This window comes from Mobula hypostoma, chromosome 25 (genome assembly GCF_963921235.1).
Source record: "Mobula hypostoma chromosome 25, sMobHyp1.1, whole genome shotgun sequence".
Classification (NCBI taxonomy): domain Eukaryota; kingdom Metazoa; phylum Chordata; class Chondrichthyes; order Myliobatiformes; family Myliobatidae; genus Mobula; species Mobula hypostoma.
In genome coordinates this window covers 1,355,103-1,382,259 of record NC_086121.1, presented here as the reverse complement: position 1 = coordinate 1,382,259, position 27,157 = coordinate 1,355,103, and the positions used below count along the sequence as shown (strand labels likewise).

Genomic DNA, 27,157 nt, shown 5'->3' with positions numbered 1-27,157 from the left:
TTGATCAACAAGTATAAGACAAAGACTGCTTACTGGTAGCACATAAATTCAGATTCGGAAATGATGGCAGAAATTCTCATTAGCTTGTTGTTAACGTTACTGGCAACCTTACCAAAACTGTTCATATGTAATGATTTACTAAGAGAGCTTTTCCTTCTTAAAAAAATACATACTGTTTTTCTGCAGTTATGTACGTTGGCTCATGCTTTCAACTGAAAGGATGATAATGTTCCCTTGGAGTACAAGAGCTTTTGATGCACAGCATGACAAGGATGAAGTGAGTGGCAGATTGTGTAGATACAGATTGGTATTAAATCCATCCAACTGAGAAACACAGTCCTTTGGTCTTTGTTTCAAATCCCTTTGAACAAAGCCTGTGTATTATATTTTGAGCATTCTTATCTAAGATGACCTATGAGAAAAGATCTCTGTTTTGTCACTTTGAACATTGCATCCTGGAATCTGAAAAGCTGTGTTCAAAGCAGCAACGCACATCAAAGTTGCTGGTGAACGCAGCAGGTCAGGCAGCATCTCTAGGAAGAGACACAGTTGACGCTTCAGGCCGAGACCCTTCCTGACGTGTCACCACACTTCTGGAGCCAGAGTAGCATGTTTGCAACTTACTACCCCTAATCGGTACGTCTGGAATGCGGAGGAAACCGGAGCACCCGGAGGAAGCCCACGGGGAGAAGGTACAGACAGCAGCAGCAATCGAATCCCAACCTTTCAGCTGGCACTGTAAAGCCATTTCGCTAACCACCATGCTTCTGTGCCACTCATGTCCAACGGCTGATCTATGGGGTTAGGACAGGCTAGTTCATGATCATCAGCAGAGACCAGGGCACTGGAAGGCCAGCATCTCTGCCAGAGCAGCACTGAATAATTCCTGCAGGCAGACTCTGTTGGGGCACTTTACAGAGCACTGTACAGGTGCTGGCTGCACTCTGTATAAACTCACCTGGTGCTCTGAGAAGCAAGCGACAGGAGAGTGATGGTGATTCTGGAGACTGGTGTGCTCTTTTCACTACTGGGAACCTGCAAGGGAAATATTATTGTAGAGTAATATCGGGCTTAAACCTTTGTGACTTGCCTCTGGCTGTGTGGTGACGTGAAGACAGAAGGAATTGATTTTCTGCTGATGTATGGTTTGGAGTCACTTTATGGCTTCAAAGTCAAAATAAATTTATTATCAAAGAACATGTACGTCATCATACACTACCCTAAGATTCATTTTCTTGTAGGCATTTACAGGAAAATAGAGAAATACAGTGGAATTTATGAAAATCTGAACAGAAAGATTGACAAACAACTGATGTGCAAAAACAGACATGCATAATAAAAAAGATTGAACTGCTAAAACAATATTGAAATGTGCTGTAAATTTATTAAGATTTATGACTAATGTTTTAAGGCATCATTCATGATATTATACTGCATGTTTCATTGTACAGCAGGGGAGATTAATTATGCAAACCCATGAGTGACGAGGCAGCTTTTGTGTTCCACATTTACAGTTTCAGACAAAGGTGTTACTGATATCTCATTGGAAGGGTTCCACGTGAACCTTGGTAAATTGTCAATGCTTTAATGGAGTCAGTTGTTCGAAATAATGTTGAGCTGGCCTTCTTTTGAAAGTGGACTGTGCGGAATGATGCTGCTATTTTAAGAAGTTAAGGTAATAGAAATACCAATATTCCCTGAAGCAAATGAGAACACCATCTGCTCGAGAGCAGCCTAGTGAGAGGGACACTTAGGCAAGGGGAGACATTGAGCAATCCAGCACAGATATAGATCCTTTGGTCCAACAAGTCCATACCAATCCCAGTTCCCATCCAGCAAATCCTGATTTCCTCTATTCAACTAAGTCCCAATGCTCCCATATTCCAAGTGCTTCTTAAATGATACCAGTGAAGCTACCTCAGCCACGCCCTCTGGCAGTACGTTCCATACACTGACCACCCTCAGGGTGAGGAAGCTGCCGCTCGGTCACTTTGAAATCTTTCCCTTCTCACTCTAAACTTTTGGATGTGGTCGGCTGCATGGTCACACTGAGTCACACGGAATGCAAAATACAGCATGAGAAAAGGCCCTTCAGCCCATTAAGTTGTGCTCACCATCAGGTACCCATTTACATTGATCACATTTTGTTCCCCCACCCCTACACTCACCATGACTCCCCAGATTTGACACTCACTTATTCAAGTGGGAGGGAATGGGGAGTCCAGAGGTTGGGAGCGAACTGGGGTCTCTGCAGTGATGTGACAGTACTAACTGAATCTCTGTTCGACCCCAATCAAATGCATCATTCCTGGTCTCTCACTTTCCTCATCTGCCCTCCAACAACACCCCCCAAGTCTTGTCCCACCCTCCCCAACTTTTTATTCTGATTATCTCCCCCTTTCCTTCAATCCTGATGAAAGGTTTTCATCCAAAATGTCAACTGTCGATTTTCATCCACAGCTGCTGTCTGTCCCACTGGGTCCCTCCAGCATTGTGTGTTACTCGACTACAAGCCCATGGCAGCCTTGACCACACTTCCTCCAACTGTTTCTTTCACACTTCCTCCAACTGTTTCTTTTGGGGTCGTTTCTGTCTCCTGCCCACACACTCCAAGACACTGGGTCCTCTCCGCATTCCCACATCCAGGTCACCGGACCCTCTGCTCAATCACATGTCCAGGACACGGGACCCTCTCCCAATTCCCACATCCAGGTCACAGGACCCTCTCCTCACTCCCACATCCAGAACACGGGACTCTGTCCCTAATCACACATCCAGGACACGTGATCCTCTCCCAATTCCCACATCCAGGACACGGGACCCTCTCCCCAATCACACATCCAGGACTCGGGACCCTCTACTCACTCCCACATCCAGAACACGGGACCCTTTCCCCAATCACACATCCAGGACACGGGACCCTCTCCCCAATCACACACCCAGGACACGGGACCCTCTCCCCAATCACACATCCAGGACACGGGACCCTCTCTTCTTATTTTCCATGTCTTTATCCTTTACTTTCAGATCCTTCATAGATTCTTGCATGTTCCTCCCTCCATGCCCCCTCCAACCCAATCCCTCTCTCCCTCCAAGCCTTCCCACCTTCCCAACCCTTCCAACTCCTCCCTCTCCCTTCCCAAGCCCTCCTTCAAACCCTTCCCTCCCTTCACCAACCCCTCCCCTCTCTTCCTCCCCAGCCCCTCCATCAACCCCTCCCTCCCTCTCCTTCCATCCCTCCCTTCCTCCCACCTCTCCCTCCCTTCTTCCACTCCAACCACTCCCATTCCTTCCTACACAGTTGACCCATCGGTTGCGCTTTTACTTTCTGCTTTAGAGGGAAACAGTGATTTACAATGGAATATTCTGCCTCCAGTGTTGAGTGTGTCTTTATACAGTGTAGATCATTACTGATTATGGACACCACTATTCAGGCTGTAAATGTGACCCATCAGCCATCATTTCAAATCCCCATCCTTGTTCGAATCCAAGGTGTGTTATTACTAATTGAACAACCCCTGTTCAAAATCACCATTGCGTCTGAGAGAATGTTCTAGATTATTGCCAATTTGGGCACACGCTTTCAAAGGTTTGCCACTCCTAATCTAAGGTATGCCTAGATCATGTCCTAGTTCAGGGGTGATTTTACTGATTAAATAACCAAACTGATATCAAAGCTGCTTTTCATTTATCGAATACACCTGTATCATGTGAACAGCTTCCCCTTTTCCCTGAGAGTGGTTTGAGCAGTAATTTTGTTAGGTAAGTTCATGTAACATTAAGGACATACCGGAGACTGTGGATGGTGGAATCTGGAAAAATTTATTTTTTATAACTTTTTTTAAAATTTAGAGATACAATGCAGGACAGGCCCTTCTGACCCAACAAGCCAAATACCCAGCAATGCACCTATTTAGCCCTAGCCTAATCACAGGACAATTTACAATGACCAGTTAACCCACTAACCAGCCCGAAACGTCAACTGCACTCTTATCCATAGACACTACCTGGCCTCCAGCATTTTGTGTGTGTTGTTCAGATTTCCAGCATCTGCAGATTTTCTCTTGTTTGTGATTGAACCCACTAACCAATGCGTCTTTGGACTGTGGGAGGAAATTGGAGCACCCGGAGGAAACCCATATGCTTACAGGATGGACATCCAAACTCCTTACGGAGGGTGGTAGAATTTAACTCTGACCAATGCCTCAAGCTGAATAGTGTTGCGTTAACTGTTACGCTACCATTGCTTCAAAGGAGATCCCCCGCTAGAGCATCGAGGTGGCAACCCGAAATGTCGACAGTCCCCTCCCTCCACAGCTACTACCAGACTCACTCAGTTTCTCCATCATTTTGATTTTTGATCTTGTGACATTAACCTCACCATCGTACTGCCTTGGTGATTCAATAAATCAGAGAGGAGCTTCATTCCATGGTTTCTGTGTTCAAATGTTGTATTGTCAGCATCTTGTTTAATTTTCCATCTGAATCTCTAATTTTACTTCAGTCAGGATAATTTGTCTTTCAAGATTGTTTAATGTCATTTCCAGTCCACAAGGTGCAATTTTTACTCTGTGTAATTGATGCAGCACAAGAAAGAACACAATAAGATAAAAACACAATAATTAAAAAAGCACAATAAATATAAATAGATAAGATAGCTCATATACCTAGATTGCTTGTATGTCTATTGCCATCTGCCTGCTCACTAATGGAGGAATTAAATGGCATCGTTTCTGCCTGATGCTCTGAAATGTGCTCAATTTAGACAAATTCCAGCAACAGCCTTTCCTTGGCTTTCTGTGTGAAATGAATGCCAGTGTGAAACATCTGGATTGTCCTTCTGAGTGCTGAGAGCGGTGGAGCAGATTATTAACACTCGTAATGCCATCTGTCACTGCAGCATTTATTTATCATCTCTTACTTTGTGCAGAAATCAGTGTCTACCTGTGGCTCTGAGGAAACTTCACCGGGAATGGGGCAGCTCGAACTCTGTCATTTAAAGCTGGAGCTTCTAGGGACAAGGACAGATGTGCTCTTGATGAATTGTGCTGCACATAGTTTGTTTTTAAGTTATTGGGTACAGACATCCTCAGGGAAGTGCACAATGGAAATGTGGAGTTGTTCAGCGAGCACTTGCGTGGGGATCTGGCTGGGTTTGTCCCACTGAGGCAGGGAAAGGACGGTAGGGTGATGGAACCATGGTTAACAAGAGGTGTGGAACATCTAGTCAAGAGAAAAAAGTAAGAGTACTATATTATTGGTGCCTTTGGAAGTAGCTTGTTGATTTCCTGGTTGCCACCATTTTAATTCCACTCTCTATTCCCATTCTGACATGTCGGTCCAAGGCTACCTCGACTGCCATGATGAGGCCACTCTCAGGTGGCAGGAGGAACTCCTTGTATTCCATCTAGGCAGCCTCCAACATGATGGCATGAACATCGATTTCTCTAACTTCTGGTAACGTCTCCTCCCTCCCCCTTCTCTCTTCATTCCCCATTCTCGTTACCCTCCCACCTTTCTCTTTTTCTCACCAATTCCCCCTAGTGCCCCCTTCTTCCCATTTTCCCATGCTCCACTCTCCACTCTTACCAGATTCCTCCTCCTCAGCCCTTTTACCTTTTCAGAATCAGATGTGATATCGCCCAGGTGTGTTGTGAAATGTGTTAACTTTACAGCAGCAGTACAATGCAATACATGATAAATATATGTAGAGAAATAAAAACTGAATTACAGTAAGTGTATATATATGTTTTATTAAATAGTTGTTAAAATAAGTAGTGCAAAAAAAACAGAAATAAAAAAGTAGTGAGGTAGTGTTCATGGGTTCAACGTCCATTTAGACAGAGGGGAAGAAGCTGTTCCTGAATCACTGAGTGTGTGTCTGCTAGCTGATGGTAACAATGAGAAGAGGGTATGTCCTGGGTGGTGGGGGTCCTTAATGATAGTGCCACCTTCCTAAGGCATCATTCCATAAAGATGTCTTTGATACTAGGAGGCTAGTACCCATGATGAAGATGACTATTTTTACAAGTTTCTGCAACTTACTTGGATCTTGTGCAGTACCACCCCACCCCCAATACCAGACAGTGATGCAGCCTGTTAGAATGCTCTCCATGCTACAGTTGTAGAAGTTTTGGAGTGTTTTATTTGATTAGCCAAATCTCCTCAAACTCCTAGCAAAATATAGCTGCTGTCTTGCCTTCTTTACAGCTGCATCAATACGTTGTGACCAGGTTAGGTCCTCAGAGATCTTGACACCCAGGAACTTGAAACTGCTCACTCTCTCCACTTCTGATCCTTGTGAGGATTGGTTGGTGTACTTTCGTCTCACCCTTTCTGAAGTTCACAATCAGCTCCTTGGTCTTGGTGATGTTGAGTGCAGGGTTGTTGCTGTGATACCACTCAACTAACTGAAATTCTGCCAACAATGGTTGTATCATCAGCAAATTTATCGATGGCATTTGAGCTATGCCTAGCCACACAGTCATGGTTATAGAGAGAGTAGAGCAGAGGGCTAAGCACACACCCCTGTGGTTCAGCAGTGTTGATTGTCAGCAAAGTGGAGATGTTATTTCCAATTCACACAGATTGTGGTCTTCCAGTTAGGAAGTCCTTTTCCTTCTAGCACCTCCCAGCTTCTCACTTCATCCCCTTTCCCCCACACACCAACCCACTTTCCCCCTCAACCGGTCTCACCTATCACCTGCCAGCTTGTACTACCCCCCCCCCAGTTATTCTGGCTTCTGTTCCCTTCCATCCTTCCATTCCAGTCCTGGTGAAGGGTCTCAACCAGAAATGTCAATTGTTCATTCCCCTCCATAGATGCTGCCTGACCTGTCGAGTTACATTGACGATGTATCCTGCTCACTTGCACCTCCAGTAGCAGAGTGTTAAATCCAAAACTGATGTCTGATCAGACTGCAGATAAACAAATGATCCCAAACTCTTTTCAATCTCAGAATGTAGAGTGCTGAATATTTTCAATTACGTTTTAAAATTTTATTTGTAATGTGTCATATTTTTAAACAGCAAAAAAATTTGTTCTATTTTCTGCATTTCCAAAATTTTGTTTAATTTATGGTCAGAATTTGTACCACTATAATTAATCTATTTTGTGATTGATTAATATCTTTCAATCCTCAGCCCTTTAAAGCTTCCCTGCATCCTTGGATTTGGGCTGCACCATTTACTGTGGTCACCTTAGGCGTTTCCCACTCTGAGATGACCAAATGTGATCCTCATCTACACTAGGAACTATGTGCTATTCTCTTTTCTCAACACAAGGTATTCATGCAAGTCGTAGAGTCGCATGGCATGGAAGTAGACTCTTTGGTCCGACTGGCCCATTCCAACCAAGATTCCATCTAAGCTAGTCCCATGGGACTGTACATAGCCCTTATCCAACTGAACCAGTAGTTACCTGTCTCCTGCAACCTAGGGGTAACTACCTCCCTGTAGCTTCTGTCTGTCGCCTCCTCCTCCTCCCGTATGAGTCGAAGGTCATCGAGCCGCAGCTGTAGTTCCTTAATATGTTCTGTCAGGAGCTGCACTCAGTGCATCTGGTGCAGATGTGTTTATCAGGGAGACAGGAGCTCTCCGAGATTTCCCTCATCCCTTGCATAGTACAAAACACTACCCTGGAGCCATTCTCACTACACTACTATGCCCTAACAGATAAGGAATGAACAAAAACCCATAAGAATAGGAGTAGAATTAGGCCATTCAGCCCATCAAATCTGCTTGGCCATTCCATCATGGCTGATCCCGGATCCCACTCAACCCCATACACCTGCTCTCTTGTTACATCTTTTGATGCCTTGACTGACTGGGAAATGATTAACTTCCACCTTAAGTATACCCACTGACTTGGCTTCCACCACTATCTGTGGCAAAGCATTCCACAGATTCACCACTCTCTGGTTAAAAAAATTCCTCCTTACCTCTGTTCTAAAAGGTCACCCTTCAATTTTGAGGTTGGGCCCTCCAGTTCTGGATACCCCACCATAGGAAACACCCTCTCCACATCCACCCTATCTAATCCTTTCAACATTCAATGAGATACCCCCGGCGTTCTTCTAAATTCCAGTGAGTACAGGCCCAAAGCTGCCAAATGCTCCTCATATGCTAACCCCTTCATTCCCAGAATCATCCTCGTGAACCTCTTCTGGACTCTCTCCAATGACAACACACCCTTTCTGAGATATGGGGCCCAGAACTGTTGACTATATTCCGTACAGCCTGATTAGTGTCTTATAAAGGCTCAGCATTTTGTCCTTGCTTTTATATTCTATTCCCCTTGAAATAATTGCCAACATTACATTTGCCTTCTTCACCATAGACTTAACCTGTAAAGTTAACCTTCTAGGAGTCTTGCACGAGGATGCCACTAGTCACTGGCAACCAACCAGAAAAGGCCCCTTGTATTCCCACTTGCTGCCACTAACCTAACCCTGTCAGCCATTCTTCTATCCATGCCAGTATCTTTCCTGTAACACCATCGGATTTTATCTTGTTAAGCAGCTTCATGTGTGCTTCTTTTTGAACAAATAAGAACAAAAAGAGAAAGTCTCTAAATACTTTACCTTGCCTGTCTGATGAGCCAAAGCCACTCTAAACATTGGCACACTCAAACGAATGGCCACTCCACTTGCCTTGGGTTGTTTTTATTCGCCCTTTCGAATGAGTCCCTTTCTGGTGATTAGTCACCACAAAATTCAGAGAAACTGCCACGAAGCTTTGCCTTTTAAATCTTGACCATAGACCTAATTGAAAAGGTAGCTGTTTTTACGCACTCCCTCCTTGTCGATTGGTCACCATAAAACTCATATATGTGAACCTTCTACATGAATACAGCCAAACAAGACATCATTCGTCTGGGGCCAATATGCAACAGATAGCACATATAGTTATAATATCATGTATCATACAGTTACAACAAAATAATATTAGTACAAGTCTCTGGGTGATATGGCCTGTAGATTGATGGGATATTGTCCAACAGACATGTTTCTTCAAGAACAAGTATGCATCAGTCTCTCATCTCATGCTAACAATCCAGCTCGTCTTTTAGCGAGCAAACACTGGAGAGGAGCTCCGTCAGCCCCCAACCCAGCTCATCGTGCCTCTGTTCTCTCCCGCATCTCTCCGAGTGCCTCCTCTCCTGGGTGGCTGTAACAGATGATGCCACGGCTTGAGGGCCTGGTCCATACGACAATTAAGGCCACACATCTCCTCTGCCATTTCTCTGAAGAGGCTATCGGATTGGGTAAGCACTCACAGGGAAATACTTTGCAGGGCACTGGGGACAGAGCTAATGGTGGGACAGAGCCTGGTGAGATTGCTCTTCTGGGCACCAGCATTGGCTCGATATCCTCCTGTACACAACGGTTGGGTGAAGCATGCGGTGCAGAAAAAATGAGTATCTATCTCTGCTGTTTCATTGTTGTATCTGCCATTCTCCACCAGGGTCTGCAAGGATTCATGTGCCTGAATTTTCTGAACCAGTCTCCCATGTGGGATGTTATCAAAAGCCTTGCTAAAGTCCATGGGGCAATATCTACAGTCCTGTCTTCATCAGGCCAGCAGTTTTCAGCCAGGCTGTAGATTTACAATAACCAGTTGGGTGTTGTTTGATTTATGGTGATCTTTGCAGTATTTCACCCTATTAGTGTGGAGAAACAGCCCTTCAGCCAAATTCCTCAAATTAACCGCCTGGTTAACTTCAAAGAAACCAGATATATTTTAGAAATATATGTATATATTAACCACTATAGAACCATAGAAACTACAGCACAGAAACAGGCCTTTTGGCCCTTCTTAGCTGTACCGAACTATTTTCTGCCTAGTCCCACTGACCTGCACACGGACCATATCCCTCCATACACCTTCCATCCATGTATCTGTCCAATTTATTCTTAAATGTTAAAAAAGAACCCGCATTTACCACCTCGTCTGGCAGCTCATTCCATACTCCCACCACTCTCTGTGTGAAGAAGCCCCCCCTAATGTTCCCTTTAAACTTTTCCCCCCTCACCCTTAACCCATGTCCCCTGGTTTTTTTCTCCCCTTGCCTCAGTGGAAAAAGCCTGCTTGCATTCACTCTATCTATACCCATATAATTTTATATACCTCTATCAAATCTCCCCTCATTCTTCTACGCTCCAGGGAATAAAGTCCTAACCTATTCAACCCTTCTCTGTAACTGAGTTTCTCAAGTCCCGGCAACAACCTTGTAAACCTTCTCTGCACTCTTTCAACCTTATTTATATCGTTCCTGTAATTTGGTGACCAAAACTGAAAACAATACTCCAGATTCAGCCTCACCAATGCCTTATACAACCTCATCATAACATTCCAGCTCTTATACTCAATACTTTGATTAATAAAGGCCAATGTACCAAAAGCTCTCTTTACGACCCTATCTACCTGTGATGCCACTTTTAAGGAATTTTGTATCTGTATTCCCAGATCCCTCTGTTCCACTGCACTCCTCAGTGCCTTACCATTAACCCTGTATGTTCTACCTTGGTTTGACCTTTCAATGTGCAATACCTCACACTTGTCTGTATTAAACTCCATCTGCCATTTTTCAGCCCATTCTTCCAGCTGGTCCAAGTCCCTCCGCAGGCTCTGAAAACTTTCCTCACTGTCTACTACACCTCCAGTCGTTGTATCATCAGCAAATTTGCTGAACCAATTTACCACATTATCATCCAGATCATTGATATAGATGACAAATAACAATGGACCCAGCACTGATCCCTATGGCACACCACTAGTCACAGGCCTCCACTCGGAGAAGCAATTCTCTACTACCACTCTTTGGCTTCTTCCATTGAGCCAATGTCTCATCCAATTTATCACCTCTCCATGTATACCTAGCGACTGAACTTTCCTAACTAACCTCCCATGCGGGACCTTGTCAAAGGCCTTACTGAAGTCCATGAAGACAATATCCACTGCCTTCCCTTCATCCGCTTTCCTGGTAACCTCCTCGAAAAACTCCAATAGATTGGTCAAACATGACCTACCACGCACAAAGCCATGTTGACTCTCCCTAATAAGTCCCTGTCTATCCAAATGCTTGTAGATTCTGTCTCTTAGTACTCCCTCCAATAATTTACCTACGACCAACGTTAAACTTACCGGCCTATAATTTCCCAGATTACTTTTCGATCCTTTTTTAAACAACAGAACAACATGAGCCACTCTCCAATCCTCCGACACCTCACCTGTAGACAGCGACATTTTAAATATTTCTGCCAGGACCCCTGCAATTTCAACACTGGTCTCCTTCAAGGTCCGAAGGAACACCCTGTCAGGTCCCGGGGATTTATCCACTTTAATTTTCCTGAAGACAGCAAGCACCTCCTCCTTTTCAATCTGTACAGTTTCCATGATCTCACTACTTGTTTCCCCTAATTCCATAGACTTCATGCCAGTTTTCTTAGTAAATACAGACGCAAAAAACCTATTTAAGATCTCCCCCATTTCCTTTGGTTCCGCACATAGGCGACCACTCTGATCTTCAAGAGGACCAATTTTTATCCCTTACAATCCTTTTGCCCTTAATATACCTGTAAAAGCTCTTTAGATTATACTTCACTTTGACTGCCAAGGCAACCTCATGTCTTCTTTTAGCCCTCCTGATTTCTTTCTTAAGTATTTTCTTGCACTCCTTATACTCCTCAAGCACCTTATTTACTCCCTGCTTCCTATACATGTCATACAACTCCCTCTTCTTCTTTATCAGAGTTGCAATATCCCTTGAGAACCAAGGTTCCTTATTTCTACTCACTTTGCCTTTAATCCTGACAGGAACATACAAATTCTGCATTCTCAAAATTCCTCCTTTGAAGGCTTCCCACCTACCAATCACATCCTTGCCAGAGAACAACCTGTCCCAATCCACGCTTTTTAGATCCTTTCTCATTTCTTCAAATTTGGCCTTCTTCCAGTTCAGAACCTCAACCCTAGGACCAGATCTATCCTTGTCCATGATCAAGTTGAAACTAATGGTGTTATGATCACTGGAACCAAAGTGCTCCCCTACGCAGACTTCTGTCACTTGTCCTAACTCGTTTCCTAACAGGAGATCCAATATTGCATCCCCTCTACTTGGTCCCTCTATATTTTGATTTAGAAAACTTTCCTGAACACATTTTACAAACTCTAAACCATCTAGACCCCTAACAGTATGGGGGTCCCAATCAATATATGGAAAATTAAAATTCCCTACGACCACAACTTTATGTTTCCTGCAGTTGCCTGCTATCTCTCTGCAGATTTGCTCTTCCAATTCTCGTTGACTATTGGGTGGTCTGTAATATAATCCCACTAATGTGGCCATACCTTTCCTATTTCTCAGCTCCACCCATAAGGACTCAGTAGACAAGCCCTCTAATCTGTCCTGCCTGAGCACTGCTGTAATATTTTCCCTAACAAGCAATGCTACTCCCCCACCTTTCATTCCTCTGCCTCGATCACATCTGAAACATTGGAACCCTGGAATATTAAGCTGCCAGTCCTGCCCCTGCTGTGGCCAAGTTTCACTAATTGCTATAACATCATAATTCCACGTGTCAATCCACGCCCTCAACTCATCAGCCTTCCCCGCAATACTCCTAGCATTAAAATATATACACCTCAGAAGATTTTTACCACCACTCACAACCTTTCTATTAGCGGATTTGCTTGAATTTTAACAACATTTATTCTCACCCCAGCCATACTGTCAGCTCTGGTACTCTGGTTCCCATCCCCCTGCAAATCTAGTTTAAAGCCTCCCCAATAGCACTAACAAACCTCCCTGAAAGGATATTGGTCCCCCTGTAGTTCAAGTGTAACCCGTCTCTCTTGTACAGGTCCCACCTGCCCCAGAAGAGGTCCCAATTATCCTGAAATCTGAAACCCTGCCCCCTACACTAGTTCCTCAGCCACTTGTTCATCCTCCAGAGCATCCTATTCCTACCCTCACTGGCACGTAGCACAGGTAGCAATCCTGAGATTACCAACCTTGAGGTCCTGCTTTTCAACTTCCTACCAAGCTCTCTATCCTCACTCTCCAGGACCTCTTCACTCTTCCTTGCTATGTCATTGGTACCGATGTGCATCATGACATCTGGCTGATCACCCTCCCACTTCAGAATGTCATGCAATCGATCAGAGACATCCTTGACCCTGGCACCTGGGAGGCAACAAACCATCCTGGATTCTCTGTCACGACCACAGAACCTCCTATCTGTACCTCTAACTATCGAGTCCCCTATCACTACTGCTCTCCTCTTTTCCCTCCTCCCTTCTGCACTGCAGAACCAGACTCAGTGCCAGAGATCCGGCTACTGCAGCTTGTCCCAGGTAAGTCGTCCCCCCCAACAGTATCCAATGCGGTATACTTGTTGTTGAGGGGAATGGCCACAGGGGAACCCTGCTCTGCCTGCCCTTTCCTCTTCCCTCGCCTGACAGTGACCCAATTTCCTGACCTCTGCTCCTTTGGCATAACTACCTCCCTGTAGCTACAATCTATAATCTCCTCATTCTCCCAAATGATCCACAGGTCACCCAGCTCCTGCTCCAGTTCCCTAACGTGGTTTGTTAGGAGCTGCAGCTGGATGCACTTCTTGCAGGTGTCGTTGTCAGGGACACCAGAGGGCTCCCTGACTTCCCACATCCTGCAAGAGAAGCATTCCAACATCCTGCCTGGCATTCTCTCTACTCTAAACAATCTGAACAAAAAACTTACCGGAACCTACCCTGGCCTTTGCCTGTTCTCGCCGAAGCCTGTTTGAGCCAAAGCCGTCCCACTCTGACTCAGTCCACTCCGACGATGGCCGCTGTATATGGTGTTCTGCTTTTTAAACCTTGGCACGCCACACTATATTACACCTAGGGTTAGGAAGTAGTTCATGATGTTCAAATTACTGTGAATTTGTAGGATTGTTTTGAGGAACCAGAGTGCTGGTGTTAATTGGGAAATGAGTCATCCTCGTCCACAATTGTGTGTTTCTCATCCATGAATCTGGATTCAGGTTGTTTTGTGTATCATTGCTCTCACGTTAAAATTGGAAAATATTAGAACATGTATGGATGGTTCTCAGTAGAAATTTTGAACCTGTTACTGTTTCTGGGGGTTAGAAAGCAAAATTTGCCTGGTTGCTAACGACATTCCACTGAGAAGCCCAACTTCGTTAACAGAAAGTTAATTGGAAGTTCTGGGAGCAGATGCAAAGCAGATAGGCAGGCACACAAAAAGGCTGAATGGAGCAATACAGAGGTGGGATTAGTTTGGACTGGCATTATAATTGTGGGCTGAAGAGTGTGTTGCTGTGCTTTATCATTATGGAATTTTCAATACAAAACTACTAATATCATTTTTAAAAATCTGCCCCATTGCTGAAGTGGAAGACTAACATTACTGGCAGCTGAAATGATAGGAACATTTCTGAATGTAGTCAGTGAATTGTAAAAAGCAAGCACTTTATAAACTGTGCTCATATAGATTTGAAAGCAGAATTTCTGACTCCCTGTTTGTGAATCTGTGTAATAGATGATGAAAAATGGTAATTTCAAACATACAACACTACAGCACAGAAACACACAACATGCAGTAACATACAACACAGTACAGAAACACACAACATGCAGTATCATAGAATTTACAGCACAGAAACACACAGCACTACCACACATTACAGGCCCTTCATCCCCACAATACTGGAACGTGTCCTTTTGATATGAAAAGCTTTCAAACTTAGCTGGAAATACAAAAACAGAGGCAGATGGACAGAAGTTATTAAAATGTGCCGTGTGACAAATTGGGAGAAAATCTGTATGGTTCAAGTGTGCAATGTGGAATTGTACAAGGAGACCTACAAAGGAACTGGGATTAATTGTTGTCAAAGTAAGCAACCACAGCAAATCAATTTACGAAGCAAATGGATTCCTGATGTATGTTACAATATCTGCTCACAGCTAAAGCTGGAAATGTTCTGGTCAGTTCCTCTGACAATTCCAATCTGTTCTGTGCACTAATTTCAGAAGAGGACTTGATGTTCTGGGGCCATTGCAGAGAACGACTGTGAGAGTAATCCCAGTTACAATGTGGATGAATCACTAATATTAAAGAATCTCAAACTCCACTTTTAATTTTTAAAAAATCCAAGGCGACTTTATTGGTAATTTGTCCACTGTTATAAATAAGTTTAAACCAGAGCATTGTCCCACACGAAGGCGAGGCTAACAAGAAAAAGGAGTATGTCTCTAAACATGAAAATTGAATTTCAATCAGACAACAGAAGCAACATTTTACAAAGGATGATAATGTGGCGAGCATTCAGTCCATGATGACAGCCGAGAAGAGCTCATTCATCTCAGTGACGTTTTATTCCGACAAGCCCAAAGAAACAGCCCGGGCGCTATGACCCGGGGAGAGAACCCACTCAGTCACTCACTGGCGAGGGAGGTGATTATCTCACACCCCGTTACAGTCAGGGAGACCCACAAACACACATGCAAATTACTGTATAACCCAAGCTAAGATGTAACAAATGAACCTGAATGTCTCACCATACCATGAAGGCATTTTAAAACAAGAACAATAAATAGCGCTGGTCATTCAGAATGCCGGGGCGGGCTGTCCCCCCGGAGCGCCACAGTAATTGTTAAGTAGGGCTAGAGAGAAGCTGCAGAGGGCAAATTGGAATGGTGTTCACTTAACACATTTAAAGGGATTACTGTGAACTGGTGTTAACGCATCGAGTCTTTCCTTCCTTTGTTCATGAGGAAACTGAAATTCACAGACAAGTCATTCAGTTTCAGCACCCTCCACGCTGTGTGTGGCCCGACCAAGTTTTTCCAGTAAAACCAATTGTTTCAGTTTGTGGAAGACTTGCAAAAACCTAAACCAAGGTATAATTTGACTCGGGATTTGCGCGATGCTTATCTGTAGGGTTGTGTCACACAGTTAAATATTCACCAGTTTTCCTATAGATATTTTTTGATCGCTGCTCTATAATGCAGGCAGTTAGTAGTGGTCTGACGGCGAGGAGGAGAGGAAGGGGTGCGATGCAGTGACAGCTGGTCTGCATGAGATTTCCATCTCTCCCTGCAAACTCACCAACTGTAACAGGCTCCTCCTATCATCGTATCAGTCACTCATGCTGCTGGCTGGCTGCATTTAATCCGCAGTTTGACATAAAGTGTGGGTAGATGCATCATTTTGTGAACATCTAACGTTGTTGTGTGGAAAGTAAGATGAATTGAAGCTTTCGGATTTATTCTTGCGATCAGAAGGTGGTGTATTATGTGACTTTATCCTCCAACCTTCTGCTCTGCGCGATTTGCACAGCTGCCCCGTAGCATGCACATCCTCTGAACCTGAAGCGGAGCTGTCTGAACTCTCATTTTGGTCATTGCTGGACTTGAGCACCTTCAAGCTAATTTATCAACGCTTTCTGTTTTCTTTCCGGAGCACGGAAAATACACATCTGAATCAGAGGTGGGGATTCCAGTCCTTAATTTCCTGGTGGTATGTAGAAGGCTTGGTCCCGTGTGACTCTGTACCCACTCATCAGCACTGCAGAGAAGATTGGCCCTTGTTTATTATCGATGTAGGAGACAGAGCGTTTAGACCGTGTACACATCACAGACACCTGGCACAGGGACGGGATGGGAAGATGTTCATGTGGTAGTTCTGTGCTGTATTTCATCGCCAGCACTGGTGCTCTGTTTAAATTCCTGGCTGCAGGATTGGGATGAATCGGTGTAGGGAAATGAGTGGTTGGGGAACTCACTGTGCATTTTCTCATTGTTGCCATAAGACAAGAGCCTGAAAACCCACAGCTCAGGGTTCCTCCCCCTGCCAGCAGGTTCTTCAACCGGGCTGAAAGGTCTTAATTCTCCCTCAGACTCTGTTCCCCTCACTTGTTTATTGTATTGTGTAAGTGATGTATAATTTCTGGTTGTCATGTTTGCAACAACCTGTGCTGCTGTTGAAAAATCTTAATTATTGTGGCGTTTCATGTGGCCAAGACAGTGAATTGAAAATCTCCCGTCCACCACCACCCTCTGCCTTCAGTGACCAGGTCTATTTAGTTTCAATTTGCCCATTCGTGATGGCCAGCCGGGGACTTAATCCCTCACCAGTTGTGTGAGGATTGAGTTCAGCTGGAAAACATGAAGGTAACATCTCTCTAAATCGAAGCCAGTGTCGAGCAGACCTCTGACTTTGCCCTCCCTGTGAGTCACACCGAGAGAGCCCAAGATGGTCAGAGCAAGAGCGGTGAGGGCCCTCGGCCTCTTGTAGTTGAAACTCTTGTTCACTTTCTCCCCAAATTCATCCTTATGTTAGAAGGCAGGAAAGGAAGAAATGAACATGCTGAAAGCTTTTCACGTCTGCTTTCTGCGTAATGCGTAAAGAAATAACGAATGTTTAGTAGTTTGTCAGACACATCCTCTACTTCATTGTATTTTGAAAGAAAGGTATTCTGCCATTTGCCCAATAGAAAACTGCCAAAATTTCATTTCTTTTCCATTGCCAGTTTAACTATATGTTGACAGTTAAAAATTTTAAAAGAACCTATGTTTTTTATTGATTGCTTCATGCTATGTCTGTGCAAAAAACTATAATTAATATAAGCTGATGTCCTGAGCATCAGAAAAGATGGACCGATTCACAAAATAATCGTCTATGAAAATTGTAAAGATTACTGTTCTTAATCTTCAGCTGTTAAACTTGTTACTAAAAGAAGAATTTCCTTGGTACTGCTATTAGAAAGAGGTGGCATAGGATTGGAAGGTGTAGAACTTTTGTGTGTAGAATTAAGAAACTGCGAATGTAAAAAGACCCTGAAGAGAGTTATATACAGGCCCCCAACAGTAGCCAGGATAAGGGCTACACATTGCAATTGGAGATAGAAAAGGCTTGTCAAAAGGATAAAATTACAATAGTCATGCTGGATTTCCATATGCAGGTAGATTGGGAAAATCAGGTTGGTGCTGGATTCCATGAGAGAGAATTTCTAAAATGGCTTCTAGATGGCTTTTAGAGCAGTTTGTGGTTGAGCCCATGAGGGAATCAGCTATTCTGGATTGGGTGTTGTGTAATGAACTTGATTTGATTAGAGAGCTTAAGGTAAAGGAACCCTTAGGACAGCGGTTGCGGGCTGCGGACTGATACTGGGCCATGAAGCATGCGGGGGTGCAGTGGTAGCCGGAATGCACCCAGCACATCTTTAAGAAAAAAGCTGAAATAAACAAGCTAATTAATTTGGTGCCGCCTGGCACGTAAATATCGGCCCAGATCAGAGATGACGCAATTGGCAATCGCCTCTGGGCTGACATTTACGTTCTGGGTGGCTCCTAATTAATTAGCTTGTTTATTTCAACTTTTTTCTTTAAGATGTGCTGGGTGCGTTCCATCTACCGCTGCATGCTTCGCAGCCCAGAGGTTGGGGACCACTGCTTTAGGAGACAGTGATCATAATATAATAGAATTCACCTTGCAAATTGAGAGGGAGAAGCTAAAGTCAGATGTATCAGTATTACAGTGGAGAAAACAGAATTATACAGACGTTAGAGAGGAGCTGGCCAAAGTTGTTTGGAGGTGGACACTAGCAGGGATGATGGCAGAACAACAATGCTGGAGGTTCTGGGAGCAACTTGGAAGGCACAGGATAGATATATCCCAAGACGAAAAGTATTTTAAAGGCAGGATGACTCACAGTGGCTGACGAGTAGTCAAAGCCAACATAAAAGCAAAAGAGAGGGCATATAATAGGGCAAAAATTGTTAGGATGAGATCTCAGAGTACTTGAAGGTGCATGATAAAATAAGAGGAGTGAGCATAGTTTCCACAAGGGAAAATCTTGCCTGACAAATCTGTTGCAATTCTTTGAGGAAATAACAAGCAGGATAGACAATGGGAAGTCAGTGTTGGGACCAATTCATTTTACATTATATGGCAATGATTTGCATGACTGAATTGATGCCTTCGTGGCCAAGTTTGTGGATGATATGAAGATAGGTGGAAGGACAGGTAAGTGTTGAGGGCACAGGGAGGCTGCAGAAGGACTTAGACAGATTAGGAGAATGAGCAATGGGATACAGCGACCGGAAGTGTATGGTCATGCACTTTAATAGAGGACTAAAAGTGTAGACTACTTTCTAAACAGGGAGAAAATTCAAGAATCAGAGGTGCAAAGGGATCTCAAAGATTCAAAGTACATTTATTATGATTGAGTGTCCTAATGCTGGCCAGGTCACTGGCTGTATCTAAGATGGAGCTTGATAGTTTCTTGATTAGTCAGGGAGTGAAAAGTTATGGTAAGAGGGCAGGAGAATGGGGTTAGTCAGAAAATCGATCAGGTGTGATGCAATGTCAGAGCAGACTTGATAGACTGAATGGTCTAATTTTGATCCAATGTCTAATAGTTTTGTTATCATCAGCATTATTCAACCTCAAGGCTTTCTGAGCTGATAGAATAATGTGTTTTGTAAATAGCGATACTTCATCATGTTCAGAGCTGTAGCTGTGGTGGAAATGTTAATTTTTCTCTTTCTTTTCAGTGTTCCTGTTAGTCCACGACAAAATCTGCCGAGGATTGTCCTCAAGGGGATCTTCCAGGGTAGTAAAGTTGTTCGAGGGACGGATTGGGACTGGGGAAACCAAGATGGTGAGTGCCTGGAATTTTCTCAATTCTGTTAATATAATAATAATTGCATGTATTAATGTATTTATTCAAGGAAATCTTACAGTCAGTTTTTCCGAGTGGGACCATTGCCCTCACTGCTGTGCTCCCCAACTCCTCAAGTTTGCCTTATTAGATCCTGGAGATCCCTTGCCTTCTGGAAGGTCCACGATCTGCATATAGGACCTTAAACAACATACTGCAAGAACCTGCCCAGGCCCAAGCAGACTTGCCACCAAATTCCACCCAGCTTTGATAAGTGTCAACACTCTTAGGATGATGGTTGTTCCCGACTTCCTAAAACATAACAATTCAGTGGATTCTGGTTAATCAGGACATATCGGGACCGGTACATTTTGGCCCCAGTAATGTGGCTGCCCCAATTAGCCAAAGTTTTATGGAAATAGTTAAAAAGATATAAAAAAGGCAAACTATCATCTAACTGAGTAACAAGTTATGTATCTAAATGAATATAGAACAAATTAAAACACTGCCAATACTACTACAGTATTCTAAAACTGTATTAGTTCCTCATAGTTATTGATGGAAGAATTCAACCAGTGTACATTGTCGTGTTCCTTTGGTTGACTGTAAATGAACAAAATCAGCGCAGACAAATATTGTAGATGATGGACTGCCATTATACAATGATTTCGATGATTACATTCTTCAAATCTTCATTTTCATTGTAACATTCAAGAAGATTGTATATACCTTCAAATTCTTCGTAGTTCCTAACCTGAAGTAGTGAAATCATTTCATTCTCATTCCTGGCCATCTCCAAGCCTGAATGCCTAAAACCATAGCGAGCAAAACAGTTCCAAATTGTCTTACTGCTTATTTCTCCCCAAATGTCAGTGACAAAAATCACTGCTTTTTGAACACAAACACATGCAACTGATGCTATTTAAAAACTGTTCACTGTAAATACAGTGCAGTGTCTAATGGCCACACAAGAGCGTGCAACTGTTGCCGATGGTCTCCTGCCCCAATTAATTGGCACAGTGTTCCGAATAAGTGAAGGGATCCCAGCTATGTATTTTTTCAATTAGTTTTTATGAGAGTCGTCCCAAAGAAGCAGCTGCTCTGATTAACCGATGGCTCAATTAACCGTAATCCACTGTAATTAAAAATATAATCCAAAAAATTTAAATCAATTGGACTACTTTAGATTAACAGTAAATCAATTTAAAAGTACTTCTCAGTAATCACTAACATCAAGAAACAAATAATCTTCTAAAGTAACTTATGCTTCCTGATATTCTCTCCTTTATTTATCGGGCTGTCGGCCCTACCTAACCTGTGAAGGTTCTTGATTTACCTCGGAGCCCAATTCAGACAGAAAACCCCACATAGTCCAGGCTAATCTGAAACATACTGGAGACTAATATCTGATCTTCATAGTTGGGCACAGTTGAGGAATGTCCAGTGAGGTTTCTTGCCTTTCAAATACTTGTATAGAACTTTGCATTGATGTAATTTTACCTGCTGGGGATCACAATATCAAACTGCTGACAGAATGGTAAAGTCCAAGGGAAGTCATTGCTCTTTACCATAGGAACTGTTATAAACACAGCACGGTGATGTCCCGCACCCTCTTACTCCTCATTCTGATCAGACCCTGGTGTCATCCACTGGTCCCACCATTCCCGTTTCCTCACGTCCAACAGAAGTCTTATCGCAATGGGAATGTGAACTGATTACTAATCCTGTTTCAGACTAGACACCAACATTACTGTCCAATTTCAGATCACTCCCCCGTCCTGTTTCAGACAGTCTGAAATTACTCCCCCATTTCTATCACCCCCAACATTCCTCTCCTGTTTGAGACCCTTCTAACATTCCTGTCCTGTTTCATACCCCCCAACAGTACTCACCTGTTTCATACCCCCCAACATTCCTCTCCTGTTTCAGACCCCCCAACATTACTCACCTGTTTCAGACCCCCAACATTACTCACCTGTTTCACACCCTCCTGACATTCCTCACCTGTTTCAGACCCCCCAACATTACTCACCTGTTTCATACCCCCCAACAGTACTCACCTGTTTCATACCCCCCAACAGTACTCACCTGTTTCATACCCTCCTGACATTCCTCACCTGTTTCAGACCCCCCCAACATTACTCACCTGTTTCGTACCCCCCAACAGTACTCACCTGTTTCATACCCTCCTGACATTCCTCACCTGTTTCAGACCCCCCAACATTACTCACCTGTTACAGAACCCCCCCCCGACATTACTCCCCTGTTACAGAACCCCCCCCTTGACATTACTCACCTGTTACAGAACCCCCCTCCCCCGTCGACATTACTGTCCAGTTTCAGGCCAGATCATGACTCTTCTGTTTCAGACTTCTCTCCCCAATATTCAGACCCTCCACCCTGATGTTACTGTCCTCTTTCAGCCAGCCCAGAGTCCTCCAACATTCCTCGTCTGTTTCAGCCCTGACATCCCACCCCCAAACATTACTCCTGGAAAAATACAAACTTCCAGCTTGTATCTGGAGGCAATCACATTGGTAATTTTTGACCTGTGTTTCTGGTGAAACATCTTTTCTGCATCCATCACTGGGTAGGTACCTTGTGTGTGTGTGTGTGTTTTTATCTGTTGCTTGGCAGGTGGTTGGCACTGACAGATCCAATTAATGGACTGTTCGCATGGAAATGGCTGTGCTTAGAAAACATTATGGAATCATGGCAGCATTTCGTGCTTCAACCAGCAACCAATCCATGTTAGGGATTGATTAGTAAGAGCAAATTAAAGAACGGCAGGAAGGGACAAGTGCAGCGACCGTCGTGTGAGTGGCCGAGTCAGAGTGGTGATCTTGAGGCTTTAGCTCCTCGAGGCTTTGGTGAAGAGAGGTTTCAGTCAGAGAAAGCAAAAAGAAAGAAAGGCTGTAGGTTAAGTTTTCTTTTCCTTTCCATCTTTAGATTAGGACAGTAGAGATGCCAGGCAGGACAGTGAAATGGTCCTCTTGTGGGATGAGGTGAGGAGACCTCGTGTCCCTGATGATCACAATTGTGAGAAGTGCTTCCAGCTGCAGCTTCTAACAATCAGTGTTAAGGAGCTGAAGCTGGAACTGGATGAACTCTGGATCATTCGGGAGGCCGCAGAGGTGATAGATAGGACTTACAGAGAGATAGTTACATCCAAGATGCAGAACACAGGAAACTGGGTGACAGCCAGGAGGGGGGAAGAGACAGTGCTCACTAGCACTGAGGGAAAGGGGGAAGAAGAGGTGAGATGTGGTGATAGGGGATTCGTTAGTCAGGGGACAGGAGATTCTGTGGGCAAGAACGAGATTCACAGATGGTATGTTGTGTCCTGAGTGCCAGGGTCTGGGATATCTCTGATAGAGTGCTCAGCATTCTTAAGTGGGAGGGCAAACAGCCAGAGGTGGTGGTCCATGTAGGTACCAATGACACGGTAGGACAAGTGATGAGGTTCTGCATAGGGAATTCAGGAAGTTAGGTGCTAAGTTAAAGGGCAGGAGCTCCAGGGTTGTGATCTCGAGACTGCTACCCATGCCACGTGCTTGTGAGGCCAGAAACAGGAAGATTATACAGTCTAATATGTGGCTAAGGAGTTGGTGTAGGAGGGAAGGCATAAGATTTTTGGATCATTAGGCTCTCTTCCAAGGACGGTGGGGCCTCTGCAGAAGGGATGGTTTGCAGCTGAGCTAGAGGGGGACTAATATCCTAGCGGGAAGGTTTGTTAATGTTGCAGGGTGGGATTTAAAGCACAATTTCAGGAGGATGGGAACCACAGTGCCAGCACAGTTAGTGGAAAGGGGTAGGGGCAGACGTTGGTAAGACCTCAGACAGAATTAAAAATCAAAAGGCTGAGCATGGTGTGACTAGTATCCTGTGCTACATATATTTCAATGCAGGAAGTATCGTAGGAAGGCGGATGATCTCAGGGCATGGATCAAAACCTGGAATTGTGATATTGTAGCCATGAGTGAGACTTGGTTACAGGAGGGGCAGGACTGGCAGCTCAGTATTCTGGGGTTATGTTGTTTTAGACGTGACAGAGCGGGAGAGAGAAAAGGAGGAATGACGATGTTACTAGTCAGAGAAATTGTTGTGTTACTGCTCTGTCAGGACAGACTGGAGTACTTGACTAGTGAGGCACTATGGGTGGAACTGAGAAATAAATTAATGGGGCTATGTTACAGACCACCCAACGGCCCTAGGAATCTAGAGGAACAAATTTATAAAGAGTTCGCAGACTGTTGCAAGAAACATAAGGTTGTTATAGTAGGTGATTTTAACTTTCCACATATTGACTGGGAACCCTATACTGTAAAAGGACTAGATGGGATAGAGTTTGTCAAATGTGTTCAATAAAGTCTCCTGCATCAATACAGAGAAGTCCCAATGAGAGATCATGTGATACAGGATTTGCTGTTAGGGAATGAGACAGGGTAAGAGATAAAAGTTTGTGTTGGGGAACACTTTGCGTCCAGTGACCGCAATGCCATTAGCTTCAAAGTAAGCATGCAAGAGAGATAGGTTTGGTCTGCGGGTTGAGATTCTAAATTGGAGAAAGGCCAATTTTGATGGTATCAGAAAGGATCTGGTAAGTGTGGATTGGGGCATGCCGTTTACTGGCAAAGGTGTACTTGAAAAGTGGGAGGCCTTTAGAACTAAATTTTGAGAGTACAAAGCCGGCATATGCCTGTTAGAATAAAGATAACGTTTAGGGAACCTTTGTTTTCAAGAGGTATTGAGGCCCTGGGGGTTAAGAGAAAGAAGGTGGTGCATAGCAGGTATAGACATGTAGGAACAAATGATGCTTGTGGAGTACAAGAAATGCAAGAGAGTGCGTAAGAAATAAATCAGGAAAGCTAAAAGCAGTTGCTGTAGCAGACAAGGTGAAGGAGAATCTTAAGGGATTCTACAGACATATTAAAAGTAAAGGATTGCAAGGGACAAGACTGGTCCTGTGGAAGACCAGAAAGGTAATCCATGTGTGGAGCCAAAACAGATGGAGGAGATCTTAAATGCATTCTTTGCATCTGAATTTACTCGGGAGACAGCTATAGAGTCTATAAAAGTGAGGCAAAGTGGCATCAACTTCTTGGACCCTGTACAGGTTACAGAGGAGGAGGTGTTTGCTTCCCTGAAGCAAATCAGGGTGGATAAATCCCAGGGCCTGACAAGGTATTCCCTGGACCCTACAGGAGACAAGTGCAGAAATTGCTGGGGCCCTAGCAGAGGTATTTAATCTAGCAGATGTACTAAAGGATTGGAGGATAGCCAATGTCGTTCCAGTGTTTAAGACAAGCTCTAAACACAATCGGGAAATTATAGGCTGGTGAGTCTGACATCAGTATTGGGAAAGTTATTGGAAGATGTTCTAAGGCAGCAGCTATACAGGTATTTGGATAGACAAGGACTGATTGAGGATTGGGGTAGGTTAAGTCTAATCAACTTATAGCTTTTTGAGGAAGTTACCAGGAAAGTGGATGGTGTTGTCAACATGGACCTTAGCAAGGCATTGACAAGGTCCCGCACAGGAGGCTGGTCAAGAAGGTTCAGTTGCTCAGCAGTCAGGTTGAGGTAGTAAATTGGATTAGACATTGGCTCTGTGGGATAAGCTAGAGAGTTGCCTCTCTGACAAGAGGTGGATGATTACTGGTATGCCACTGGGATCAGTACTGGGTCCTTTGTTGTTTGATAGCTGTGTCAATGATCTGGTTGATAACGTGGTTAACAGGATCAGCAAATTTGTGGATGACACCAAGACTGAGGGTGTGGTGGACAGTGAGGCAGGCTATCATGGCTTGCTGAGGGATCTGCATCATCGGGAAAAATGGCTGAAAAATGCAGATGGAATTTAATGCAGACAACTGAAATGTTGTTGGGACTTTGTTGGGACCAACCAGCATAGGTCTTACACAGTGTATGGTAGGGCACTGAGGGGTGTGGTAGAACAAAGGGATCTAGGAATACAGGTACGTAATTTATTGAATGGAGCGTCACAGGTAGACATGGTCATAAAGTCCAGAAGACGGGATGTAGTGTTGAAGTTGTATAATACGTTAGTGAGGCCTAATTGTGTGCAGTTTTGGTCACCTACCTACAGGAAAGATGTAAATGAAGTCGAAAGAGTGCAGAGAAAATTTACAAGGATATTGCTAGGTCTGGAGGACCCAGTTATGAAGAAAGATTGAATAGGTTAGGAGTATATTCTTTAGAACATAGAAGATTAAGGGGAGATTTGATAGAGGTATTCAAAATTATGATGGGTATAAATAGGGTAAATGCAAGCAGACTTTTTCCACTGAGGTTGGGTGGGACTACTACCAGAGGTCATGGGTGAAGGGTGAGAAGTTTAAGGGGAACGTGAGGGGAAACTTCTTCACTCTGTGTGAGAGTATGGAATGAACTGCCAGCACAAGTGATGGATGCGAGCTCGATTTCTATGTTTAAGAGAAGTTTGGATAGGTTCCTGGATAGTAGGGGTGTGGAGCCCTATGGTGTCGGTGCAGGTTGTTGGGAGTAGGCAATTTAAATGGTTTTCGGCATGGGCTAGATGGGCCAAAGGACCTGCTTCTGTGCTGTACTTCTCTATGACTCTATAACAGCAGAAACACTTGCCGGCTCTTTCTGATGTGGTCCTCTCTGTTATTTTAGTTTGAATACCCAGGGTTGGTCTCTATTAACCCTCTATCAGTCTCTGCCATTCCTTTGGATTTATCAGACGTATGGAGAGGAGCAGCTGCTGCATGGACAACAAGTTGCTCTCCACATTGTACTGCCTGGCTTGTGTGACATATACAGTAGATAGTTAGGACGTGACATCAATGGTCGACCCTGGCCAACGGAAGCCTCACAAGTTTGGGAATTCTGGGACTATTATCTAAGAAGGGGTGTGCTGGCATTGGAGAGGTTTCAGAGGAGGTTCTCAAGAAATATCCCAGGAATTAAAGGGTTAATGATTCAGGAGTGTTTGAAGGTTCTGGGCCTGTACTCACTGTATTTTAGAACAATGAAGGGGAATCTCATTGAAACCTATCCAATATTGAAAGGCCAGAGGATCCAATAAAGTGAGAGTCTAGGACCAGAGGGCACAGCTTCAAATTAGAGAGACGTCCCTTTAGAACAGAGATGAGGAGGAATTTCTTTAGCCGGAGGGTGGTGAGTTGGTGGAATTCATTGGCCAAGTCATTGGGTATATTTAAAGCGGAAGTTGATAGGTTCTTGATTAGTAAGGGTGTCAAAGGTTATGAGGAAAAAGTAGGAGAATGGGGTTGAGATGAAAAATAAATCAGCTATGATGGAATGGTAGAGTAGACTCTGGGCTGATTGGCCTAATTCTATTGCTATGTGTTCATGCACAAACATGACTGTACGGTGGTGTAATTCCCAAGCAAAGGGAGAGTAAGCTGTGAAACTGCCTCTTGTATTGCATCACTTACATGATGGTAACTGAGAGACAAATATTTTCAAGGATATGGGAA

General features: G+C 43.9%; 1 protein-coding gene across 6 annotated transcripts in view; it reads left to right on the top strand.

Annotated features, from left to right (window-relative positions):
* The window catches only part of mib2 (MIB E3 ubiquitin protein ligase 2), a 231,864-nt gene that overhangs the window by 121,806 nt on the left and 82,901 nt on the right, over nucleotides 1-27,157 (top strand). For all 6 annotated transcript variants that reach the window (XM_063033209.1, XM_063033206.1, XM_063033204.1 and 3 more), the window contains one exon: nucleotides 19,564-19,670. In XM_063033209.1, the coding sequence (XP_062889279.1) occupies nucleotides 19,564-19,670 (107 nt within the window). The remainder of the gene's footprint in view (nucleotides 1-19,563; nucleotides 19,671-27,157) is intronic.